The 25,595-nt window shown below is 38.8% G+C and overlaps 1 protein-coding gene and 1 long non-coding RNA gene across 8 annotated transcripts in view; both read right to left on the bottom strand.

The window, feature by feature from the left end:
- Window positions 1-609: 609 nt before the first annotated feature.
- LOC139752857 (E3 ubiquitin-protein ligase E3D-like) lies at window positions 610-11,182 on the bottom strand. 7 transcript variants are annotated; one of them, XR_011713599.1, is made up of 4 exons: window positions 11,051-11,182; window positions 9,278-10,176; window positions 5,590-5,667; window positions 610-1,860 (listed from the first exon to the last, which is right to left on the bottom strand). XR_011713599.1 is itself a non-coding variant. In XM_071668834.1 (3 exons), the coding sequence occupies exon 3, from the start codon at window positions 1,838-1,840 to the stop codon at window positions 641-643; it is 1,200 nt and encodes a 399-aa protein (XP_071524935.1). In that variant the 5' UTR covers window positions 1,841-1,860; window positions 5,590-5,667; window positions 9,278-9,649; the 3' UTR covers window positions 610-640. The 7 variants fall into 7 exon arrangements, 4 of the variants coding, with proteins under 4 accessions (XP_071524935.1, XP_071524932.1, XP_071524934.1 ...); XR_011713598.1 differs by having other exon boundaries at window positions 5,590-5,663; window positions 9,282-10,176; window positions 11,051-11,175; XR_011713597.1 differs by having other exon boundaries at window positions 9,282-10,176; window positions 11,051-11,164.
- Window positions 11,183-23,667: 12,485 nt separating this feature from the next.
- Window positions 23,668-25,595, bottom strand: part of LOC139752856 (uncharacterized) — a 29,500-nt gene continuing 27,572 nt past the window's right edge. The window contains exon 3 of the long non-coding RNA XR_011713596.1: window positions 23,668-24,314. This is a non-coding gene — a long non-coding RNA (uncharacterized lncRNA). The remainder of the gene's footprint in view (window positions 24,315-25,595) is intronic.

Genomic DNA, 25,595 nt, shown 5'->3' with positions numbered 1-25,595 from the left:
CTTGCGCTAGCCCTGTCTTTTGGGAAAATGGTATGAGTAACAGATAGAATTAGTAGGTAGTAATATTTAAGCAGGAGCATCATGTAAAAACATCAGTTTAAAGTAGCTTGGTAAGAACGTTAGGCAGGAGCATTAGACTATAGTAGTCAGTGGGGATATTAGGTAGAAGCTTCTACAAACAATGCACAAGTTTCCCTCTGCCAGTGACCTGTTAAGGATGAAAAACTAAAGTCTAAGAAGAGGCACTGGAGTTCACTAGTTATGGGGAGTCTATTGCTGTAGCCATCCTCTTGAGGGAGTTCCAGGTGGGAAAAGGCATCAGAAATATAGTTAGATATAGATAGGACAACAGAACACTTAGTAATGGGAAAAATGTGATGAAATACTTTCACAAGTAAATGAACAGACCAATGGAACACATTTACGAACAGAAAATGCAGAGAGCATTACAAGTCTTAATGTGAAATATAAAAAGGATGGGGCTAAATGAGTGAGTCTACGACCCCCTCATTTGTAGAATTAATCTTGTGAGGGGATGCACTCAAAAGAATATTAAAGAAATCAAATAAGAATACAAGGAAAAATTTTTAAGAAACAATACAACCTCAGTAAAATTTACATCTTTATTAAAACTTTAATGTTATTTGACAATATAACCAACATTCATATTTTCAATAATTCTCATACTTTCAGGTAACCAACGAGTAGAACTTTCTAATCCCGACTTTACCTCTTGGAAGAATGAGTTACTGCAAGGGATGATATGTACATGAACATCATCAAACCATTCCCCTGTCTGAATGTCTTCAACTTCCTTCACATGATACAACAATTTGACGGCATACAACTTTTTTAAATAAACATCCTTCTTATCTACCATACGAGCTCGCTTTGCTGGAGCACCATCACCATGGAACCCCTCTCTTTGGCCATTTAACCCCTTCAACAATGTTTCACTTGTGAAAAACGGTGAAGCATCAGAAACCAATAACTTCTGGTTTGAATTCATTGTTACCATGAAGAGATATTTCTTTGGCACAGTGGATACTTGGAGCACAATGCGACAGTTCACTCCAAAATTATCTCTATCAATATTACGGAACAACGAAAGCATTATTTCACTTTCATTTCTATTAAATATGATTTCCCCATGCTCTTGTAACCATACAATACTGTGTGTCCATATCTTTACAGACTGATTAGTTTTCACACCAAAGGGCATTTTGCATCCAAAACAATGTATATCATTCCCATCACACACAGCATTAAGGGACCCCATCATACTGTTGTGAATGAGAAAGAACAATTCTGTATAAAAGCATTCATCAGGTGCAGGCTGCAATGATGGTGGCTTCAGTTTACTGCTATCATCAGCATGGAGATGACAAAACCAACCCTCAGAGGCCTGATCCCAGTCAACTGATGGTAAGGGCAGCACTCTTCGAAATTTTACATTCCAACATAAAGGTTTCTGACACTGCTTACAGAATGCTGATACAAGGGACTTCTCCATGGCATTACTTAGCTGGGTATTCAAACAACCAGTACTTGTATCAGACAAAATATCACCACTGAGTACACTAATTAATGATGTCCTCTCATCAATTTGAGCTCGGGCTGTAATAATGTTTGCCTCTTGAATAACACCTCTTATTCTATTTGGTACTAAACTTGTCCCTCTTGGAATCTTTATAAGTATCTCCATCCCATTCTGCAGTTCAATGATACACTCTGATTGACTGACAAGCATATTCCAGCAACGGCCAGCATTATCAGGTACTTTAATGTACATGTTGCAAGCCAGAATATTTGGCAGCACTTCAACCAGAACTTGATACATTATGCCTTTGTTGTATTAACCTGTAAATACAAGAGGACAGCATTAGCACTGGAATACATATACCAGAATAAAAAAAAAAGGAATGATAAAAGAAAAAGGAAAAATTTTTCTCTCAAAAAGCAGGAATTAGAAGGTTATGTATGGTCTGGTAAAGAGAGGAGGTAATGAAAGCTTTGTGGGAGATGAAATCCGGTAAGGCAGTGGGTTTGGATGGTATTGCAGAGGAATTTATTAACAAAGGAGGCAACTGTGTTGTTGATTAGTGGGTAAGGATATTCAATGTATGTATGGACTATGGTGAAGTACCTGAGGATTGGCAGAATGCATGCATAGTGCCATTATACAAAGGCAGAGGGGATAAGGTGAGTGTTCAAACTACAGAGGCATAAATTTGTTGAGTATTCCTGGGAAATTACATGGGAGGGTATTGACTGAGAGGGTGAAGGCATGTACAGAGCATCAGAATGGGAAAGAACAGTGTTGTTTCAGAAGTGGTAGAGGATGTGTGCATCAGGTGTTTGCTTTAAAGAATATGTGTTTGCCGAGTATTCCTGGGAAATTATATGGGAGGATATTGATTGAGAGGGTAAAGGCAAGCACAGAGCATCAGACTGGAGAAGAGCAGTGTGGTTTCAGAAGTGGTAGAGGATGTGTGGATCAGGAGTTTGCTTTGAAGAATGTGTGAGAAATACTCAGAAAAACAAATGGATTTGTATGTAGCATTTACGGATCTGGAGAAGGCATATGACAGGGTTGATAGAGATGCTTTGTGGAAGGTGTTCAGAGTATATGGTGTAGGGGTAAGTTGCTAGATTTTTCCTCACTCATTCTCTCCATATGTCCAAACCATTTCAACACACCCTCTTCTGCTCTCTCAACGACACTTTTTATTTCCACACATCTCTCTTACCATTTCATTACTTACTCGATCAAACCACCTCACACCTCATATTATCCACAAACATTTCATTTGTAACACATCCATCCTCCTCCATACAACCCTATCTATATCACATGCCTTGCAACAATACTTACTCGATCAAACCACCTCACATCACATGTTGTCCTTAAAATTTCATTTCCAACACATCCATCCTCCTCCATACAACCCTATCTATCGCCTAATCCTTGCAACCATATAACATTGTCAGAACTACTATTCCTTCAAACATACCCATTTTTGCTCTCCGAGATAATGTTCTCTCCTTCCACACATTCTTCACCGCTCCCAGAACCTTTGCCCCCTCCCCCACACTGTGACTCACTTCTGCTTCCATGATTCCATTCACTGCTAAGTTCACTCCCAGATATCTAAAACACTTCACTTCCTCCAGTTTTTCTCCATTCAAACTTACATCCCAATTAACTTGTCCCTCAACCCTACTGAACCCAATAACCTTGCTCTTATTCACATTTACTCTCAACTTTCTCCTTTCATACACTTTTCCAAACTCGGTCACCAACTTCTCCAGTTTCTCAATTGAATCAGCCACCGGAGCTGTGTCACTGGCGAACAGCAACTGACACACTTCCCAGGCCCTCTCATCTCCAACAGACAGCATACTTGCCCCTCTCTCCAAAACCCTTGCAATGACCTCCCTAACCACCCCATCCATAAACTAATTAATCATGGGGACATCACACACCCCTGCTGCAGACCGACCTTCACTGGGAACCAATCACTCTCCTCTTCCTACTCGTACGCATGCCTTACATCCTTGTTAAAAACTTTTCACTGTTTCTTGCTACTTACTTCCCATACCATGTACTCTTAACACCTTCCACAAAGCATCTCTATCAACTGTACCATATGCCTTCTCCAGATCCATAAATGCTTCATACAAATCCATCTGTTTTTCTAAGTGTTCTCACACACATTCTTCAAAGCAAACACCTGATCCATATATCCTCTACTGCTTCTGAAACCACACTGCTCTTCCCCAGTCTGATGCTCAGGACATGCCTTCACCCTCTCAATCAAGACCCTCCCATATAACTTCCCAGGGATACTCAACAAACTTATGCCTCTGTAGTTTGAACACTCACCTTTGTCTCCTATGCCTTTGTATAATGGCACTATGCACACATTCTGCCAATCCTCAGGCACTTCATCATGATCCATACATACAGTGAATATCCTTACCAACCAATCAAAAACACAGTCACCCCTCTCTCTTCATAAATTCTATTGCAATACCATCCATACCCGCTGCCTTGCTGGATTTCATGTCCCGCAAAGCTTTCACAACCTCTTTTCTCTTACCCAAACCATTCTCCCTGATCCTTTCACTTCACACAAAACACTGACCAAAACACCCTACATCTGCTAATCTATTATCAAACACATTCAACAAACATTCAAAATACTCACACCATCGTTACCTGTTATTACTTCCCCCCCTTGCCCCCTTCACCAATGTTCCCATTTGTTCTCGTCTTACGAACATTATTCACCTTCTTCTAAAACATCTTTTTATTCTCTCTAAAGTTTAATGATACTCTTTCACCCCTGTAGACCCTCAATTTAAGGAACTAATAGTAGGGAGGGGGTGTGTGTTAATGCTGAAAGTCTGTTATATCAAATATAACCTATGGGCCACTTTTCAGTACAATACACAGTAATACAATATACAGTTCACACGCTTTCTTTTAACTCCTCTATCACTTGATGTCATTTTGAATTGTAAGGAATGCAAAATCATTTAATAAATAAAGTTACAATTCTCTGTATACAACGTAACTGCACAATAACTTGAGGCAGACTGAGGATAAAACAAAATGAGTATACCCCATGCTACCAAAAACAAGTGCGATATGAAATGCACATGGTGCAATACTTGAGATTTTTCATTTTTTAAAATCATTATAAATCAATGTATTATTATTTGCCCAGTCCATTAAATCCTAGGTCTGTGATATAGGGTCCGTTAAATCATTTGTTTACTGTATGTATATACTTGTTATATGTTAAATCTCTCATAGCTAACTTATAAATGCTGCATTGTTGTGATCATTGCTACCAGATGTATAAGAAACTCAAATTCAAACATAAGTCCACCAACCTCACTTTCCCTGCTATCTCTGTCTCACAAACATGCACAAAAACTCACTCTTGTTCACAAACACACACACATATGAATACAAATAAATACATCAAAGGAATATAAAAACCCAAGCTACAAATATATTTTTGTATTACTACTCTGTATTCAGCTTAGCTTTGTCACTGCACTGTTCATTTATCTGTTTCTGTTTGCTCTTAAGCAGTAATATCACCACTGTCACTCTCCTCTACGTAGGAGAGAGCTTCATCAACTTTCTAATGACCCAATAAAATATGTAGTAGTCTGGGTCGGCATTAGCACCTCTTTCTACTGCCTGTAGTAAAGATGCAGTTGGCAGGCATCAACCTTCCACTTTGCTATTGCAATGGTCACAGAACATTTTTAGTCATGTAATGTGTAGACTCAGCCAAAAGATACAACAGATTACTTTACAGTACTTTCCAATCAGAGATTGCCCTCAAACTAACATATACAATTCCAAAATGTTCTGGGATGCATCAGTCCTAACCACAGTGTACTGTAGAAAGCATTTAGGGATGCAAGTGTTCCAACAATAAAGAAAGAGTTACAGAAAAAATATATTCTCATGAAATAAAACTAAAAAGATCTTCAAAGGTCAGTCTATTATATCAGTTATAGTGGAATTCCCATATAAGAGAAAAAAAATCATCCATCAAAAGTTACCTGAGATTAAGTGTGAGGCAGTCTTTCCGTTAACCTCCTCCCATCTACAGCCTGCTTTCACCGGTCATGCCATACTTCCTTATGAAAAACAAGACATTTAGTGATGGACTGACCATTTAATATCTGAATCACTGTGCACTATATTGTTATGTGTACTTTACTATTCATATCAGTTGTAAAACTAACTCTATATGTGTAGTGATTACAATTCAAATTTCATGAATGTGAATTTTTGTTTTATACAATGATCATAATCACTTATGAAGTGCTTCAAGCTCTTGTCTAGATCAATAAATGGTTCTTGTAGGGGCAGATAATTTTTACCAACTTTTGCTTTACTACTGGTATATCAGTAATGCAAAATAGGTTTTATCTGAAATGATCATGAAATAAATACTACAGCAAATTCATACTGTGCGTACACAATAACAGTGGCACTGCATTACATACAGTGTTTGGTTTATATCTAGGGAGAGATGAAGCTGAACCAACTAAAAAATGGCAAAAGTTTGAAGTCTGCTGCTGCACAAGTTCACTGGTGTATAATCAATTCAGCAAGCTCAATAAAGGTATACTAATATAATCAAGTTCCAGTGGTTGATGATTAACTTAGGGACAGTGGGTAACATCTGCAAAGGTAGTTTGCTACAGTTCTTTTGGTTCTTTTGACTTATTCTATGCCATCAGTTTCATGCATAATGAAGGGAAAATGTGATGAAAGTGCTATGACTTGAAGTACAACTACAGTACAGCTGCACTGTAAATCAATCTTAACTATTACAAGATCAAGTGACATATAATTCTACCTTGTAATGCATGAAAACAAATTCTACATTTACTTATTCATTTGAGGATTTTCTAATATATCTAATATTATACAGAAACTGACAATCATGAGCATAAAAATAAAAACTTTTATTTCTTTCTTTCTCTTACACCTTCATATCTTTCCCACCTTAGCAGGGCAATATCAGGAACAATTAAGATCCTCACCCAACTTCTGTTTGCAAAATGGGGTCCTCAGGTTTTTTAACAGGCCCAACAAACCTTTCAATGGTTTCCCGACCACTTCATATGTCCTGGTTCGCCCCATTGCACTATGTATACTAATTAACATTATCCCATGCACACCTCTTGCCCTTCTGCATTTTCCGGCACCAATTATGCAAAGCAACTTTCATTCCATACTTCCATTTCTTTCTCGTCTCACCTTCCCCCATGCCCTCTCCACTTCTCATACATATATCCCCTTAATCTTCACTCATCCTCTCTTTATGTCCAAATCATTTCAGCAAATACTGATCAGCTCTATCAGTTATACTCAGCTTACTAATAATGTACACCTCTCTCTTACACTATCATTCTCAAACAATGAATCACCCTTAGAGAACATACTGACTTTAAGCATTTCACTCTAACACTTCCATTCTCTTACATTCTTCTGTATTTACAACCCATGATTCACACCAATAATGCACTGCTGGGAATACTATTGCATCAACTACATTCATCCTTGCCCTAAGAAACAAACACCCTTCAGAGCAACCAGGACTTTTTTTCCCTTACCCAATCTATGATTCACTTCAGTTTCCTTAGTTCTATTCACTGCCATGTCCACTCCCGGCTAACACCAGCTTCTCCGCAGTAAATACTCAAACTAATCTTTTTCTCCCCCTCCCAAACCTTATGATGTTACTTTTACTCATACCAGTAATTTTCCACACCCACCTTTCACTCTCTCCCATACTCAGACACCAAGTTCTGACATTTCTTCTTGCTCTAGTCTGCCATCATCTGCAAACATCAACTGACTCACCTCCCAGAACCTCCTAAACCCATCCTCATCAGACTGTAGACCTGACCTTTTCTCAAAGACCCTTGCATTACCTCCCTTACCATCCCACCAATAAAAAGGTTAAACAGCAATGATGATATCACTTCCCTGATGCAGGCTCATCTTTACCTGGAACCACTCAACCCCTTTCTTCCTATTCTTACACTTGCCTTATCCTCCTGATAACAACTCCTCACCATTTCTAACAGCTTTCCTCCTACACCATATATATTCATAAAACCTTCCACAGGACAGCACCATATATTCATAACACCTTCCACAAGGTATGTCTATCAACCCTAACCTGTGCTTTTCTCAAGATTTATAAGTGCGACATTTCCACAAAAATTTTTCACAGCAAACAACTGATCCACAAATCCTCAACCTTACTAAAAGCCACATTGCTCCTCCCAAGTCTGATGATCTGCGCAGGCCATCAAACTCAATCATCATTCTCCCAAACAACATTCCAGGTGTACTAAACAAACTTATACCTCTGTAATTCGAGCGTTCACTTTTGTCACCCTTTCCTTTATATAATGGGACTATACAAGCATTCATTGAGAGGGTGAAGGCACGTACAGAACATCAGACCGGGGAGGAGCAACGTGGTTTCAGAAGCAGGCAGAGGATGCGTGAATCAGGTGTTTGCTATAAAAAATGTGAGAAATACTTAAGAGACACAGATGGATTAGTATTTGGCATTTATGGATCTGGATAAAAGCAAAAGACAGGGTTGATAAAGATGCCTTGTCAAAGATCAAGAATATATGGTGTGGGAGGAAAGCTACTAGATGCAGTGAGTTATTATTAGGGGTGTGAGGCACGTGTACAAGTAGGAAGAATGGAGAGTGAATGGATTCAAGTGAAGTTGGTCTGTGACAGTAGTGTGTGATGTCACTGTAGTTGTTTACTTTGTTCATGGATGGGGTGGTGAGGGACTTCGATGCAAGTCTTGGAGAAAGAGATGGGTATGCAGTCTGTTGGGGATGAGAGGGCATGGGAAGTGTCAGTTGTTGTTTGCTGATGATACAGGACTAGTGGCAGATTTGAGGGAGAAACTGCAGAAATTGGTGACAGTTTAGAAAAGTGTGCGACAGGAGAAAGTTGAGAGTATATGTTTATAAAAGAAAAGTTATAATACATTTAGCATGGCTAAAGGACAGGGTAGTTGGGGTGTGCATTTGAATGGAGAAAAACAGGAGAAGTATTTTGGATACCTGGAAGAGGATATGACAGCGAATGGATCAGTGGAAGTGGATGTGATCCCCCGTTTACATTTAATCAACCACTTATTTCTTTGATATTTATAACCCTCACTACTATTGCCTGATCTAATTTAGAATAAAATATACTTAAAATCACGCTCTACATTCTCTTGACACCATGCAACAATGGAAAAACATAGCAATCCTTACGCAATGCAAGTTGTGATGTCAAGATAAACTAATAAATTACCGAAAAGGCAGTGGACCAAATTCCCAAAGGCAGAGATGATAGGGGGCCAGTCACAGATTGCACTTAAACGGAATAGTATCCCCCCCCCCCCGCCACTCAAAAAAAAAAGTCAATTATACAAACCAATCTAAAGCCGAACTTGATAAGCATCTCCTAAACACAGAGTAAATATTAGTTAGGAAGGGTTTATGGAAACTTGCTAACCCTTGTGCATGAGACCCCCATACCTAGAGATGGAACTTCATCCCCAAACCATATCTCAATTCAAGATTCAGCCAAGCCATAATATGCTTTCAGAAGTTCCATACTTTCTAAAAATCTTTTCAAAACATTTCACCAGGAGGCAAATACATGAACTTATGTAACGTAACCAACATTTTTTTTTCTATGACGTACTTACGTGTTTTACTTCCGAAGTCCTTTTAACATCCTTTTACACTTCACCACAAGTCCTTGGTCAGTCATTGAGGTGTTGGATTAGTGTAGAGCAGGTGGGGGTCCTTGTGGTTGGTGGAGTCGAGGGTTTATTTTGGTGATGTTCGTGACTTTGTGACTTGAGTCAGCTGGACCTGTCCCTCTTATCCTGGCTGGAAGGCTGGTGTGGTCATCCTTAATATCATCTTCCTTTTATATACATCACAATTTGCCAGTTCGTGCTATGGATTCCGAGTAATTTGCAAGAGCTCTGAATATCATTAGTCAAAATTGGTTAATTCCCGCCTCCAATTGTATGGTTTATATTCCGTATCCCTCGTGTGATCAGGTTAGGTTCAAGATTTATTTTTAGCTACGTAGATGAAAGTGTTTTTTTTTTTTTTTATCCTCAATATGAATATGTTAGTTTCTACTACCTTGGAGACAGTGGCACTGTAGATATTACCGGTTTACTGAAGAATAAATTATGGTTGTAAGAGGGTGCGACTTTTAATTGCCGGAAAGTATCCATTAATTAGCCTTAAGGATGTGTCCAATGAGAATCGTTGCACAGTTTTATATAATATTCCTCTGTCTCCTGAGTATATATAATATTCCTCTGTCTCCTGAGTAAAGTCTCCAATCTTTTGCTGAAAGGGTAATTTATTTGAGGGGTTTGTCAACGGTACTGACTATTAGGTTGTAATGATCTCAGCAGCGTTGGTCATTTCCACCGGCCATTATTTCACGAGTCTTCACACTTTTACTTACTCTTCTTTTTTATCTCTCTTTTCCCTGCTTACCATGAGGTCTTTGGTCAGTGCCTGAAGTTTTTGCCACTGAGAGTCTTCTGTGCCTATCAAGATAAGATTAATTTTGTTCTGCAACGAAAAAAAGTGAAAAGATATTGATTACGAGCAGACAAAGAAAGACAGGAGCAATGTCGTCATCTTTAATAGGAATTAACAGGTAGAAAATTAGGCCAAAAAGTAACATGAAATTAAATCCCTCAAAATAAACATAAAGTGGAATTACTTCACAAAGCAACGAGAAAAAGTTACAAAGAGTCAAACATGTTTTAGAACTGATAAATGCGGTTGTTGCATAATGCTGTATCTAACTATCTATCTATTGATCTATATCTGACGCCTGTTACCTTCTGCAACTCCAAATTGGGTATCTACGGCAATAGTTTCCGTAACTAGTGAACTCATCTGCCATTTCTTCGCCTTTGGTGCCTCATTAACAAGCCACTGTCAGTGTGCAAGTCTAGTATAGTTTTTGCAAAGTCTACCTCTACAAAATGTAATAAAGTTGTAAAGGGAAAAGTACATCAGAAAGCATACCGCTATTCATGATTTTGAACAGCTTGAAAGTAATACTTTTTACAAAAACTTAAATAGCCTAACTTTGGGGTTGAAAATATAGGTAAGCAAATTTTTAGGAGCACTGATATATATACCAAGGAAACAGCACTATGGAGGAAATATGAGCATCCAGAAGGAAAGTAAAGGTAATGGAAGAACACATTAAATATTTACAGCACACCATAAAGGATCGTGGAAACGAACTACAAGGTAATATAATATAGACAATGAAGGAGAATGGAGGGGAAAGATACATAAAATGATTGCTACGGAAAGTACAGTATAGGAGTAGAGTAGTATATTATGTAATGTATGGAATGGTATGGAATAATATTCATATATCTTCGGGGGGGGGGGGGGAGAAGTTAAGTAATTTCCCGGGCACAACCTTTCTCCAACGTTCTCTTTCCAAACGCCTTGATGTTGTGCTCTCTCTCTCTCTCTCTCTCTCTCTGTATTACAGTGGCTACTGTTCTCGTGAACTGTCTGTGTATGACCCTTCCCTTTCAAAAGGTCTGCTGGGCCCGTGGCACACGCTTGGCTGCTGCTTCCCACTACATCTTTCGAGGACTGGCTGTTTACGACGCCTCCTCTCCTCGAATTTTGTGGCATTTTCCTCTTTTCTTTTTCCAAATTCATGTAACCTTTTCTCCTTTGAGATTTAAGTCTTACATTTCTTTACCCTTGGATTCTCCTCTTATTAATCCTATGCCCCTTTATTGTAATCTTTTATCGAACTGTCTGAAAAGTGCTTCACTCCTTGGAGACAATCAAAGCATTACGGTCCTGATGGCATCCATTCCCGTGTAAAATGTGTGCCCTCGAACTTGCACCTGTGTTTGCTCGTCTGTTCCGTTTCTGTTTAGAAACCAGAATGTTTTTTTTTTTTCTACTTGAAAGCATACGTTGGTAGATCCCAACCCTTAAGAAGGGAACCATTCTAACCCATAGACCTATCGTCCTGTTGCTTTGACATCAACTATTTCCAAAGTCTTTGAAATTCTTTTCAACTCATATCCTCAGACATCTTGAATCTCATAGTCTCTCTAATCACCACTGGTGATATTCTTTCGTATCTTGCTAATGTCCGGTCATCATCCCTGAACTGTTCGGGAAATACTATGTAGGCGTCCTTGACATATGCAAAGCTTCTAACGGTGTGTCTCATCTCTAAGCTCCCGTCTTTTGGCTTCCTTCCCTCACTTTGCTCCCTTATACCTTGTTTCCTCTCTGACTACTCTATCTTCATAGTTATTAATGGATCATCATCCCCCTCCCCCCCATTTCTCCATCAACAGCAGTGTCCCTTAAGGTTTGGTTCTGTCTCATACACTTTTCTCTCTTTTTTTTTATTAACGATCTTTCATTCACAAATAATCAAATGTTTTCATGCGCTGACGATTCAACACTGCATTCCCTTACATTCTTCAATTTTACTTCTCTCTTTCGATTTGCATCTCGTCTCGACACAACCTCCTCTATAAACTCAGACTTGAACAGGTTATCTTAGTGGGGCAGACGAAATAAAAGTTAAGTTTAATGCTTCAAAACCCAGTTCCTACCCATCTCTCTATTGACATCTCTCGTTTCTCCTTTGACGGTTCTGTATTTCCACATCTTGACTCGAACATATTTGGTATTACTGTGACATCCGCTCTTTACTAGAAACTCCACATTAGGGAAATAGCTAAGTCAGCCTCTAAGAAACTGGGAGTCCTGATTAGATATCGAAATTTCTTTTCTTCCGTACAGTTATTCCGTTCTTGTCATGGAGAACTGCTCTTTACGTCTGGGGTGGTTTTAGCTCTGCATCCTTACTTGACGTTCCTTCTTCGATTGGTACTTCCTTGGTTTTTTTCTTCCTAGAGCTGGCTGCTTGCGCGTTCCACCATTAGTCTAGATCACTTTGATACTCGGCAAGCTGCAGTCACATGATTACTGTGAAGCCGTTGGCAACTCGGGGATGAGCCGTATTAATAACATTCTTTTCCTACACCTCAAAGCTTTGGAACTCTCTATCTCTCGTGTCTTTCCCAAAAACCCACCTGACAGTTAAAAATTCGTAAATATTTTGTTCTCTTTTTCCATATCATTGATATTTCTATATTTCTATTATGACCCGGCCTTGATGTGGACTTACGTCCGTGACTGGAGACTCCGTCAAAAAAAAAAAATAATAAACTGAAAAAAATTGTAGAGCCCTGATTTGTTTCACTTTTCTTTTTCTTCAATATTTTTCTGGCACCAGAGATGACCTTGACTGGGGCATGCCATGTGTTCTTGCCATGTCAGTCACTATGACGTAATAAACCCATTAACATGTGAAGAATGATAAAAAAAAAAAAATATAGAATGAAGATTAAGGATTGGGGTGTCGAAAACTGGAAGAGGGAGGTGGAAAGTAAGAAAAAGATAAAAAGTCTGAGGGAACATTATATGACGAATATACCAACAAACATTTTCATGTTCCATCGCAGGAAGAACAATAACTTCCATTAAGGGTTAGGAATAGACTCTCAGGAGACAAGATCTGTGACTGTCGTAGAATGAATAGGAAACATATCATTATATTAAGTGGTGATGATTACAACAGAGAAGAGGAAGGAGACAAGATTACAGCAATCACAGGTGGCCAACAACCAGAAAATATGAGCTGCTCTTTGAAACTAAATACATAAGCGATATCTATAACTTTTGGAGATACAGAGAAAGAAAGAGTGAAGAGAGATTGGAATAGACAGATTAGAGAATAAAGACTGTCAGCCACAGACCAGAACACGACGCAGTGTAGATAATAGTTATTCAGGGAGGGGCAGATGGATAGGTGAAGGAAAGAACCAATCATCAACTTTATTAAGCACATATCTAGGATTCGTTTGGGGTCGAATTACTTCATCGCCAGAGTAATCATTAAAAGCTCAAACAGAAGTGATACGTAAAAAAAAAAAATTAAAAGTTTTCCGATTTATTTGAATGTAAAATTCAATCACTAATTTTAGTATAATTCTCGAAAGATTTATATTACAGCTGTTGTAGAGAAGTTTATTACGAGATCTGTAATCATTTATGATATATAAAACAACTGGTATCGATGATCAAGGGAGTTTTCGTCAGTGAAACAAATTGTCTTTAACAATAACGTCATTTTCTTTAAGGAAGAGAGGTGAAACGAACAAAGTTGTTCCATATATATATATATATATATATATATATATATATATATATATATATATATATATTTTTTTTTTTTTTTTTTTTTTTTTTTGCTCTGTCGCTGTCTCCCGCGTTTGCGAGGTAGCGCAAGGAAACAGACGAAAGAAATGGCCCAACCCACCCCCATACACATGTGTATACATACACGTCCACACACGCAAATATACATACCTACACAGCTTTCCACGGTTTACCCCAGACGCTTCACATGCCCTGATTCAATCCACTGACAGCACGTCAACCCCGGTATACCACATCGATCCAATTCACTCTATTCCTTGCCCTCCTTTCACCCTCCTGCATGTTCAGGCCCCGATCACACAAAATCTTTTTCACTCCATCTTTCCACCTCCAATTTGGTCTCCCACTTCTCCTCGTTCCCTCCACCTCCGACACATATATCCTCTTGGTCAATCTTTCCTCACTCATTCTCTCCATGTGCCCAAACCATTTCAAAACACCCTCTTCTGCTCTCTCAACCACGCTCTTTTTATTTCCACACATCTCTCTTACCCTTACGTTACTTACTCGATCAAACCACCTCACACCACACACTGTCCTCAAACATCTCATTTTCAGCACATCCACCCTCCTGTGCACAACTCTATCCATAGCCCACGCCTGGCAACCATACAAAAATGTTGGAACCACTATTCCTTCAAACATAACCATTTTTGCTTTCCGAGATAATGTTCTCGACTTCCACACATTCTTCAAGGCTCCCAGTATTTTCGACCCCTCCCCCACCCTATGATCCACTTCCGCTTCCATCCGCTGCCAGATCCACTCCCAGATATCTAAAACACTTTACTTCCTCTAGTTTTTCGCCATTCAAACTTACCTCCCAATTGACTTGACCCTCAACCCTACTGTACCTAATTACCTTGCTCTTATTCACATTTACTCTTAACTTTCTTCTTTCACACACTTTACCAAACTCAGTCACCAGCTTCTGCAGTTTCTCACATGAATCAGCCACCAGCGCTGTATCATCAGCGAACAACAACTGACTCACTTCCCAAGCTCTCTCATCCACAACAGACTTCATACTTGCCCCTCTTTCCAAAACTCTTGCATTCACCTCCCTAACATCCCCATCCATAAACAAATTAAACAACCATGGAGACATCACACACCCCTGCCGCAAACCTACATTCACTGAGAAGCAATCACTTTCCTCTCTTCCTACACGTACACATGCCTTACAACCTCAATAAAAACTTTTCACTGCTTCTAACAACTTGCCTCCCACACCATATATTCTTAATACCTTCCATAGAGCATCTCTATCAACTCTATCATATGCCTTCTCCAGATCCATAAATGCTACATACAAATCCATTTGCTTTTCTAAGTATTTCTCACATACATTCTTCAAAGCAAACACCTGATCCACACATCCTCTACCACTTCTGAAACCACACTGCTCTTTCCCAATCTGATGCTCTGTACATGCCTTCACCCTCTTAATCAATACCCTCCCATATAATTTACCAGGAATACTCAACAAACTTATACCTCTGAAATTTGAGCACTCACTCTTATCCCCTTTGCCTTTGTACAATGGCACTATGCACGCATTCCGCCAATCCTCAGGCACCTCACCATGAGTCATACATACATTAAATAACCTTACCAACCAGTCAATAATACAGTCACCCCCTTTTTTAATAAATTCCACTGCAATACCATCCAAACCTGCTGCCTTGCCGGCTTTCATCTTCCGCAAAGCTTTTACTACCTCTTCTCTGTTTAACAAATCATTTTCCCTTACCCTCTCACTTTGCACACCACCTCGACCAAAACACCCTATATCTGCCACTCTATCATCAAACACATTCAACAAACCTTCAAAATACTCACTCCATCTCTTTCTCACATCACCACTACTTGTTATCACCTCCCCATTTGCGCCCTTCACTGAAGTTCCCATTTGCTCCCTTGTCTTCCGCACTTTATTTACCTCCTTCCAGAACATCTTTTTATTCTCACAAAAATTTAATGATACTCTCTCACCCCAACTCTCATTTGCCCTCTTTTTCACCTCTTGCACCTTTCTCTTGACCTCCTGTCTCTTTCTTTTATACATCTCCCACTCAATTGCATTTTTTCCCTGCAAAAATCGTCCAAATGCCTCTCTCTTCTCTTTCACTAATAATCTTACTTCTTCATCCCACCACTCACTACCCTTTCTAATCAACCCACCTCCCACTCTTCTCATGCCACAAGCATCTTTTGCGCAATCCATCACTGATTCCCTAAATACATCCCATTCCTCCCCACTCCCCTTACTTCCATTGTTCTCACCTTTTTCCATTCTGTACTCAGTCTCTCCTGGTACTTCCTCACACAAGTCTCCTTCCCAAGCTCACTTACTCTCACCACCCTCTTCACCCCAACATTCACTCTTCTTTCTGAAACCCATACAAATCTTCACCTTAGCCTCACAAGATAATGATCAGACATCCCTCCAGTTGCACCTCTCAGCACATATATATATATATAATAATAACTATATATATAATATATATATATATGAATAATTAATAATAAAAATATATATATATATATATATATATATATATATATATATATATATATATATATATATATATATATATATATATATATATATATATATATATATATATATATATATATATATATATATGAAAAATGTAAGAAATAATTTAGAAAACTGAAACTTTTAGCTGGAAATGAAATGAAAAATGAATATCACATAATGGTTCAACATCTGGCCATGGAAAAGGGAAATGTATAATTAATTTACACAAACGTCAATAGGAGTTTTCATCAATTTAACCACTGTATCATACTGCCTGGTACACGCACACACACATATATCAAAAAGCCACATTGACATCACACAGATCTGCCTTACAACTGTATGTTCACTGAAACTTTTGCTCAACTCTCCATCTACTCTTATACATGCATTTGCTCCTCTATAGAAGGCATTCAAACCATCCAACTGTTGTTCCCCTACACCATATATCCTTAGAACATCCCATATAGCATTCCACTTGACTCTGTCATACACTTTCTCCAGATCCACAAAAGCTGCATGCAATTTCTAATCTTTCAGTGTATACCTTTCCATGGTCATCTTTACCACAAAAATCTGATCCACACATACCCCACCTTTCCTAGAACTCCTTTGCTTTTCACTTATTCTGCATTCAGTAACTTCCATCATTTCATCATTCAACATTCTTGCATATAATTTTCCTGATATATTTAAGACTTATTTCCCTATAACTGCTACATACATCCTTAGCACCTTTTCCTTTGAATATAGAGACAATATTAGCTTTCACCCAATACTCAGGCACAACCCTCTTATTTCCATGCTAACTTAAGTATCAGATGCATCCACTTTATCACATTTTCTTCTCCATACTTTAGCAGTAACAAGATCCACTCCAGGTGCCTTTCCTACCTTTAGCCTCACTATTGCCCCTTACATTTGTTTCCTTTTCCTGCCATCCTTCATACCCATGCATGTGACAGCTACTGCCTCCCCTTCTTCTGCATTCATCAAAATCCTCTTTCCATCTTCATTTCACTTCCTCCTTTTGATCAAGCAACTTCCCTTTCTTACTTCCCACATTAACATCACTCCTGTGTCCATGTCTTTCTGTTTTCACCTTCCAGTATATTCTGTTATCCCAAACCATTTCACTTAACTTTCTTCCAAAATCTTCAACTACTCTTTTTTTTTTTTGCTTTCCTCTACCAGCTTCTTTATATTGTTTACATACCCTGTAGTCTTCCGTCTTTTGCTGAACTTCCACTGGCACATTCCTATTGAGCATTCTACCATATGCCTTTTTCTTCTCTTCAACAGCATTTCTAATCATCCATCCACCATGCATTGCCCTTTTTATTCCTATATCTCACAACCTTGTATCCAGCTACTAATTTTAAACCTTTAATAGTATTATTCTAAACATTTTAAACATCTGTTTCACAAATGAATTGCATCCCTATTCACTGCACTTCCATCTAAGCTTTCAGTTACCTTCCTTTCATATTCCTACCTGGGTTTTTTCTGATTCATCATCTTGCTTGCCAACACTTTTGCCTTTCCAGTCTTCCGTACACCATACCTCCACTTCTCCCTGATCATCATCCCCTAAAGAACTGCAAAATGGTAAAAATCTCCAAAGAACCCTCTTACAACTCTAGCATCTAGCACAGCCTTTCTCAGTCTTTCATCCTCTGCCACATAGTTAATTGAAGCTTTTTGCTCATCTCTTCCAACATTCCTGATCCATGTACTTCTATGGATCAAATTGTGCTGAAGAAAGGTGTTTGCAAAGAATAAACCCCCTCTCACCACAAATATCCACAAGATAACCTCTGTTCTCATTTACTCCAGGCACGCCTCAGTTTCTATCTCAGCAATTTCATCACATCCCACTTTCGCATTCATATCACCCAATACGATCAAATTTTCTTTAATTTTCAAGACCATTTTTACAGTCATTCATATTTCTCCAGAAAAGCTTCATTTCATCATTATCTTGTTCAGGCTTCATATTCACAGGAGCAAATACACATAACCATGCATACTTCACAATCCCAGTCTTTCCTTTCACCCACACTATTCTTGAATCCTTCCATCCGTGCTCTGTAACACCCTCCCACACTCTTGGTGATAGCAAGACTGCACATTCTTCTTTCCCTCACCCACACTATTCTTGTATACTTGATTCCCTCCATCAGTGCTCTGTAACACCTTCCCACACTCTTGGTGATAGCGAAATTGCACATCCTTCTTTCCCTCTTCCCTGATAATTTTCACTCATTCCCGTCCATACTACTCCTTCCATGCCCTCCCATAACTTGCATTTATCATTTCCATTTTCACTTCACACATACTGACCAAGGATATGGGTTTCCCCAGTCCCCAGCACATTCAAGCTACACATTTAAACTTCTCCACAAGCTCCCTCCTTTTACTTTCACCAGACATCCCATTTACATTCAGTGCCATCACCCTCATTTGCTCATTTCTTTCATCCTTAGCATAACTGGTAAACTCTAGTGCCACTTTTTAGCCATTTGTTCTTCACCCTTGATAGGTCACTGGCAGAGGACAACTCCAGCGAAGTGTTTCCAGAGGCAGTGAGGCTCCATAATTGTCCAAAAACTAAAAAGTCACAGCACAACTCAGGTGTTTGTCTAAATTTAAAAGAATTGCCCTGATGGAGTTGGACAATGCCTTCCCCCTTTAGTTCCATCCCTAAAGAGTACATTAATGATGTCACCCTAAGAAGGTGAGGAGACTTGGATACTCTAGAAAAACTAGAGTATCCCTTTCAGGTACTGAAACTTCAAAACTTTCCCCAAATTCTTATTAATCTATAAATTGATGTTTGTTTCATGTAAAACTGGAAACACTAAATAATGAAAATCAACACACATTTACAAGGTTTCATACAGGTGCCACACTGGGTCTCCTTGGGTGGCACTTTTCCAAGAATTCATGTACATAAGGGAGGTTCCACCCCCTTCCCCCTACCTCTCTGATTTCAAAACCTGCTTAGCCCTAACCATGAGAATCACCAATTCAAAATTTTAACATTTAATGATAATAGTTTCTGAGGAAAGGAAAGCAAAGACTATTATTAGTCAAACACCAATATCAATATATAATTTTTCTTAGGTAAAGGAACTAAAAAGATTTGGTATGTTTACCAACATGTCTAGGGGTTCCTTAAGGGCAATCCTATTGAACTAAATTACATTCACGTTAATGAAATCAAAAAATGAACAACACATTTATCACCAGGGTTTTTAGGTCTACCAAAACTCATTAACCTACAAATTACTTCCAGGGAACATTGTTGCACATCCAATTCATTCTAAGAGCCTCAGGACAAATACATCATTGGGGATGAAATCAAAGACAGGTGACAGTGCTGACAAATGGACCTCTGTGTTGTGCCTCTGCTAGAGCAAATGCACTGAAAATGATATGAATTACCTTAATTTAAGAATGCATGAATCAAAATATGCTTAAAAATTAGAGGATAATCATAAACAATTTAAAGGCACTTATCATTTATATAAAGGTTTTGTACATTTTGAAATAACCTAAAATTGTCTCCAATTAAGTGAATTTCTTTTTTTACAAGCACTAAGAATGCACTGAGCACTTGAGTACTTTTTTTTTAAAGTTCTTATTCTCTGTATCTGGAATTGGTATAAGGTGACAGGAATCAAATGGAAATGTCATTTTGGTGAAACATCAAACTACAAAATTCTCCCATTTGACAGGGGATGGCAGAAGGTTGGATATATTTGATTACTACTAATTGAGCATTCCTTCATCACAAAAGGAATAGTTCACTCAACATTTCATTACTTGGACTGACATATTTTCTTAATACAACTACAGTACTTGTTAACCTATATCCGAGCCTAAGTGTCCCTGAGTTAATCTTTCTCCTCCTCATGGTGTAGTTTTCTCCAGTATACTATACCAGTTTAAATAAGACCAAGATTACCAAAGATATCTGTGTACTGTGGAACCAAATCTATTTTTGCTTTAGAATTTACACAGGATATTGCATTACCTCACTCTCCTGAGATCATTCTTTCAGTTGCAGCTCATTCTGTCAAATACTTGGAACTTTGTAAATATATCAGCTGATATACACAATGTAAGTTAATTTAAAACTGGCATTAAAAATCCATGGAAATACAATATCCATTGAATTGAAAGCAAATGATGCATTATAATTTCAAATAAAGATAAAAAGTAAGGGAAGCAATTTGCTCACAATAATTTCATAATAGATTTTTTTAAATATTAGAACAAAGTTTACAAATAAATACTAATATGCACTGTGTACTACATAAAAGCTTCCAAGTAGTCAGAAAAACTACAGACATCAAATTTTATCTAAAAAGAATGATAATATTGCACAGAAAATGTCAATAAATTCTTAAGACATTCAATATAATACACTTTTGAAGTTACTGTTCACTTCACTACTGATGCATATATTCTTATGCTCATATCAAACAAACTACAAAACATAATATATTACTCAGAGAATCTGTACACTGTTCTACAGCTAAAAATGATAAGACTATATTATCCTATAAGAAATCATTTTTACAAAATATTAGCCCTCTGATAATAAATATACATATTTATTAATCTTGATTGCTGTTTCCCACATCAGTGAGGCAGCGCCAAGACACAGACGAATAATGGCCCATTCACTCATATATATATCTTTTTCTTTTTCTTTCAAACTATTCGCCATTTCCCGCATTAGCAAGGTAGCATTAAGAACAGAGGACTGGGCCTCTGAGGGAATATCCTCACCTGGCCCCCTTCTCTGTTCCTTCTTTTGAAAAAAAAAAAAAGAGGGGAGGATTTCCAGCCCCCCGCTCCCTCCCCTTTTAGTCGCCTTCTACAACATGCAGGGAATACGTGGGAAGTATTCTTTCTCCCCTATCCCCAGGGATATTTTTTTTTTTGCTTTGTCGCTGTCTCCCGCGTTTGCGAGGTAGCGCAAGGAAACAGACGAAAGAAATGGCCCAACCCACCCCCATACACATGCCTTGATTCAATCCACTGACAGCACGTCAACCCCGGTATACCACATCGCTCCAATTCACTCTATTCTTTGCCCTCCTTTCACCCTCCTGCATGTTCAGGCCCCGATCACACAAAATCTTTTTCACTCCATCTTTCCACCTCCAATTTGGTCTCCCTCTTCTCCTCGTTCCCTCCACCTCTGACACATATATCCTCTTGGTCAATCTTTCCTCACTCATTCTCTCCATGTGACCAAACCATTTCAAAACACCCTCTTCTGCTCTCTCAACCACGCTCTTTTTATTTCCATACATCTCTCTTACCCTTACGTTACTTACTCGATCAAACCACCTCACACCACACATTGTCCTCAAACATCTCATTTCCAGCACATCCATCCTCCTGCGCACAACTCTATCCATAGTCCACGCCTCGCAACCATACAACATTGTTGGAACCACTATTCCTTCAAACATACCCATTTTTGCTCTCCGAGATAATGTTCACGACTTCCACACATTCTTCAAGGCTCCCAGGATTTTTGCCCCCTCCCCCACCCTATGATTCACTTCCGCTTCCATGGTTCCATCCGCTGCCAGATCCACTCCCAGATATCTAAAACACTTCACTTCCTCCAGTTTTTCTCCATTCAAACTCACCTCCCAATTGAATTGACCCTCAACCCTACTGTACCTAATAACCTTGCTCTTATTCACATTTACTCTTAACTTTCTTCTTTCACACAGTTTACCAAACTCAGTCACCAGCTTCTGCAGTTTCTCACATGAATCAGCCACCAGTGCCGTATCATCAGCGAACAACAACTGACTCACTTCCCAAGCTCTCTCATCCACAACAGACTTCATACTTGCCCCTCTTTCCAAAACTCTTGCATTCACCTCCCTAACAACCCCATCCATAAACAAATTAAACAACCATGGAGACATCACACACCCCTGCCGCAAACCTACATTCACTGAGAACCAATCACTTTCCTCTCTTCCTACACGTACACATGCCTTACATCCTCGATAAAAACTTTTCACTGCTTCTAACAACTTGCCTCCCACACCATATATTCTTAATACCTTCCACAGAGCATCTCTATCAACTCTATCATATGCCTTCTCCAGATCCATAAATGCTACAGACAAATCCATTTGCTTTTCTAAGTATTTCTCACATACATTCTTCAAAGCAAACACCTGATCCACACATCCTCTACCACTTCTGAAACCACACTGCTCTTCCCCAATCTGATGCTCTGTACATGCCTTCACCCTCTCAATCAATACCCTCCCATATAATTTACCAGGAATACTCAACAAACTTATACCTCTGTAATTTGAGCACTCACTCTTATCCCCTTTGCCTTTGTACAATGGCTATGCAAGCATTCCGCCAATCCTCAGGCACCTCACCATGAGTCATACATACAATAAATAACCTTACCAACCAGTCAACAATACAGTCACCCTGCTTTTTTAATAGATTCCACTGCAATACCATCCAAAACTGCGGCCTTGCCTGCTTTCATCTTCCGCAAAGCTTTTACTACCTCTTCTCTGTTTACCAAATCATTTTCCCTAACCCTCTCATTTTGCACACCACCTCGACCAAAACACCCTATATCTGCCACTCTATCATCAAACACATTCAACAAACCTTCAAAATACTCCATCTCCTTCTCACATCACCACTACTTGTTATCACCTCCCCATTAGTGCCCTTCACTGAAGTTCCCATTTGGAAGGTATTAAGAATATATGGTGTGGGAGGCAAGTTGTTAGAAGCAGTGAAAAGTTTTTATCGAGGATGTAAGGCATGTGTACATGTAGGAAGAGTGGAAAGTAATTGGTTCTCAGTGAATGTAGGTTTGCGACAGGGGTGTGCGATGTCTCCATGGTTGTTTAATTTGTTTATGGATGGGGTTGTTAGGGAGGTGAATGCAAGAGTTTTGGAAAGAAGGGCAAGTATGAAGTCTGCTGGGGATGAGAGAGCTTGGGAAGTGAGTCAGTTGTTGTTCGCTGATGATACAGTGCTGGTGGCTGATTCATGTGAGAAACTGCAGAAGCTGATGACTGAGTTTGGTAAAGTGTGTGAAAGAAGAAAGTTAAGAGTAAATGTGAATAAGAGCAAGGTTATTAGGTACAGTAGGGTTGAGGGTCAAGTCAATTGGGAGGTAAGTTTGAATGGTTGCATCTTTTCTCTTTTTCTGAGTGTTTTCTTTATTTATCTCTAACCATTCTTTTGATTTATCACATCTGATAACTGAATTCTACCTTGTCATGAAGTCTCCCAGCTTGATTTAGTACCTCCTTGCTAGATGTCTCCAGGTCAGATGTAACCATACTTTGTTGCACCCTTAGGTTTTATCATCATGTTTTTCTTTCTTTTATAACTAAAACTGCATCTGGAAATTCTATAGCCTCTGGTAATATTTTAAGTAGCATTTCTTCTTTTATTTCCTTCTCTTATCTGGTGTATTATTTTCCATACCAAAAATGGTCAGCAATTCATGTCTATCAACCACCTGTTTTGCTAATCTTTCCAATTCTGGCACCACCCACATTTCAGCCAGATCCTTCAGTATTGCACTGTCAACCTTTGTATCTCTGACTTTCTCAATAACCTCTCTTTTAGCTAAAAAGCACAAGTCCTGTACATGCTTTACTTTTAAGACATAAAAATAAACATCAGCATTACTGGATTCAACCTGCTTGTAGTAACACCAAGTAAAAATTCACCCTTAGCAGTTTTGTATCATCAGAGTATAATTTCTTCAAGTTCTTCCTCCAAAGAAGTCCATCCTTTCCTTGCTTCTGATCGTACCAGAAACATAAAACTGGAGGAATCTCTGGAGAAGAGGTTCTTGGGGTTATACAACAACAACAATACTAATAACAATAATAATAGTGTAATAATAATAATAATAATAATAATAATAATAATAATAATAATAATAATGATTATGTAGGGGTGAAGAGTGGTGAGAGTAAGTGAGCTTAAAAAGACGACTTGTGTGAGGAAGTATCAGAAGAGATTGAGTGCACAATGGCAAAAGGTGAGAGCAAACAATGTGAGGGGAGTGGGGGAGGAATGGGATGTATTTAGGGAAGCAGTGATGGCTTGCGCAAAAGTTGCTTGTAGCATGAGAAAGGTAGGAGGTGGGCAGATATGAAAGGGTAGTGAGTGGTGGGATGAGGAAGTAATATTGTTAGTGAAAGAGAAGAGAGAGGCATTTAGAAAATTTTTTCAGGGAAGTAGTGCAAATGAGGGTGAGATGTATAAAAGAAAGTGGCAAGAGGTCAAAAGAAAGGTGCAAGAGGTGAAAAAGAGCGCAAATGAGAGTTGGGGTGAGAGAGTATCATTAAATTTCAGGGAGAATAAAAAGATGTTTTGGATGGAGGTAAATAAAGTAAGACAAGAGAACAAATGTAAACATCAGTGAAGGGGGTGTAGTGGTCAAGTGAGAAGGAGATGGAGTGAGTATTTTGAAGGTTTGTTGAATGTGTTTGATGATAGAGTGGCAGATATAAGGTGTTTTGCTCGAGGTGGTGTGTGAAGTGATAGGGTCAGGGAGAATGGTTTGGTAAACAGAGAAGAGGCAGTGAAAGCTTTGCGGAAGATGAAAGCCAGCAAGGTGGCAGGTTTGGATGGTACTGTAGTGGAATTTATTAAAAAAGGGGGTGGCTTATTGATTGGTTGGTAAGGATATTCAGTGTATGTATGGTTCATAGTGAAGTGCCTGAGGATTGGCAGAAAGCATGCATAGTGCCATTGTACAAATGCAAAGGGGATAGAGGTGAGTGTTCAAATTACAGAGGGATAAGTTTGTGTAGTATTCCTGGAAAATCATATGGGAGGGTGCTGATTGAGAGGGTAAAGGCATGTACAGAGCATCAGACTGGGGAAGAGCAGTGTGATTTCAGAAGTGGTAGAGGATGTGTGGATCAGGTGTTTGCTTTGAAGTATGTATGTGAGAAATACTTAGAAAAACAGATGGATTTGTATGTAGCATTTATGGACTTGGAGAAGGCATATGATAAGGTTGACAAAGATGCTTTGTGGAAGGTATTAAGAGTATATGGTGTGGGAGGTAAGTTGCTAGAAGCAGTGAAAAGTTTTTACCAAGGAT

This window comes from Panulirus ornatus, chromosome 13 (genome assembly GCF_036320965.1).
Source record: "Panulirus ornatus isolate Po-2019 chromosome 13, ASM3632096v1, whole genome shotgun sequence".
Classification (NCBI taxonomy): domain Eukaryota; kingdom Metazoa; phylum Arthropoda; class Malacostraca; order Decapoda; family Palinuridae; genus Panulirus; species Panulirus ornatus.
Note: the sequence above shows the minus strand (reverse complement) of the source record. Positions and strands in the feature narration are given on the sequence as shown.

Excerpts from the sequence above, each read along its gene's own strand:
- LOC139752857 (XM_071668835.1), bottom strand. The coding sequence starts at position 1,840 with ATGTATCAAGTTCTGGTTGAAGTGCTGCCAAATATTCTGGCTTGCAAC.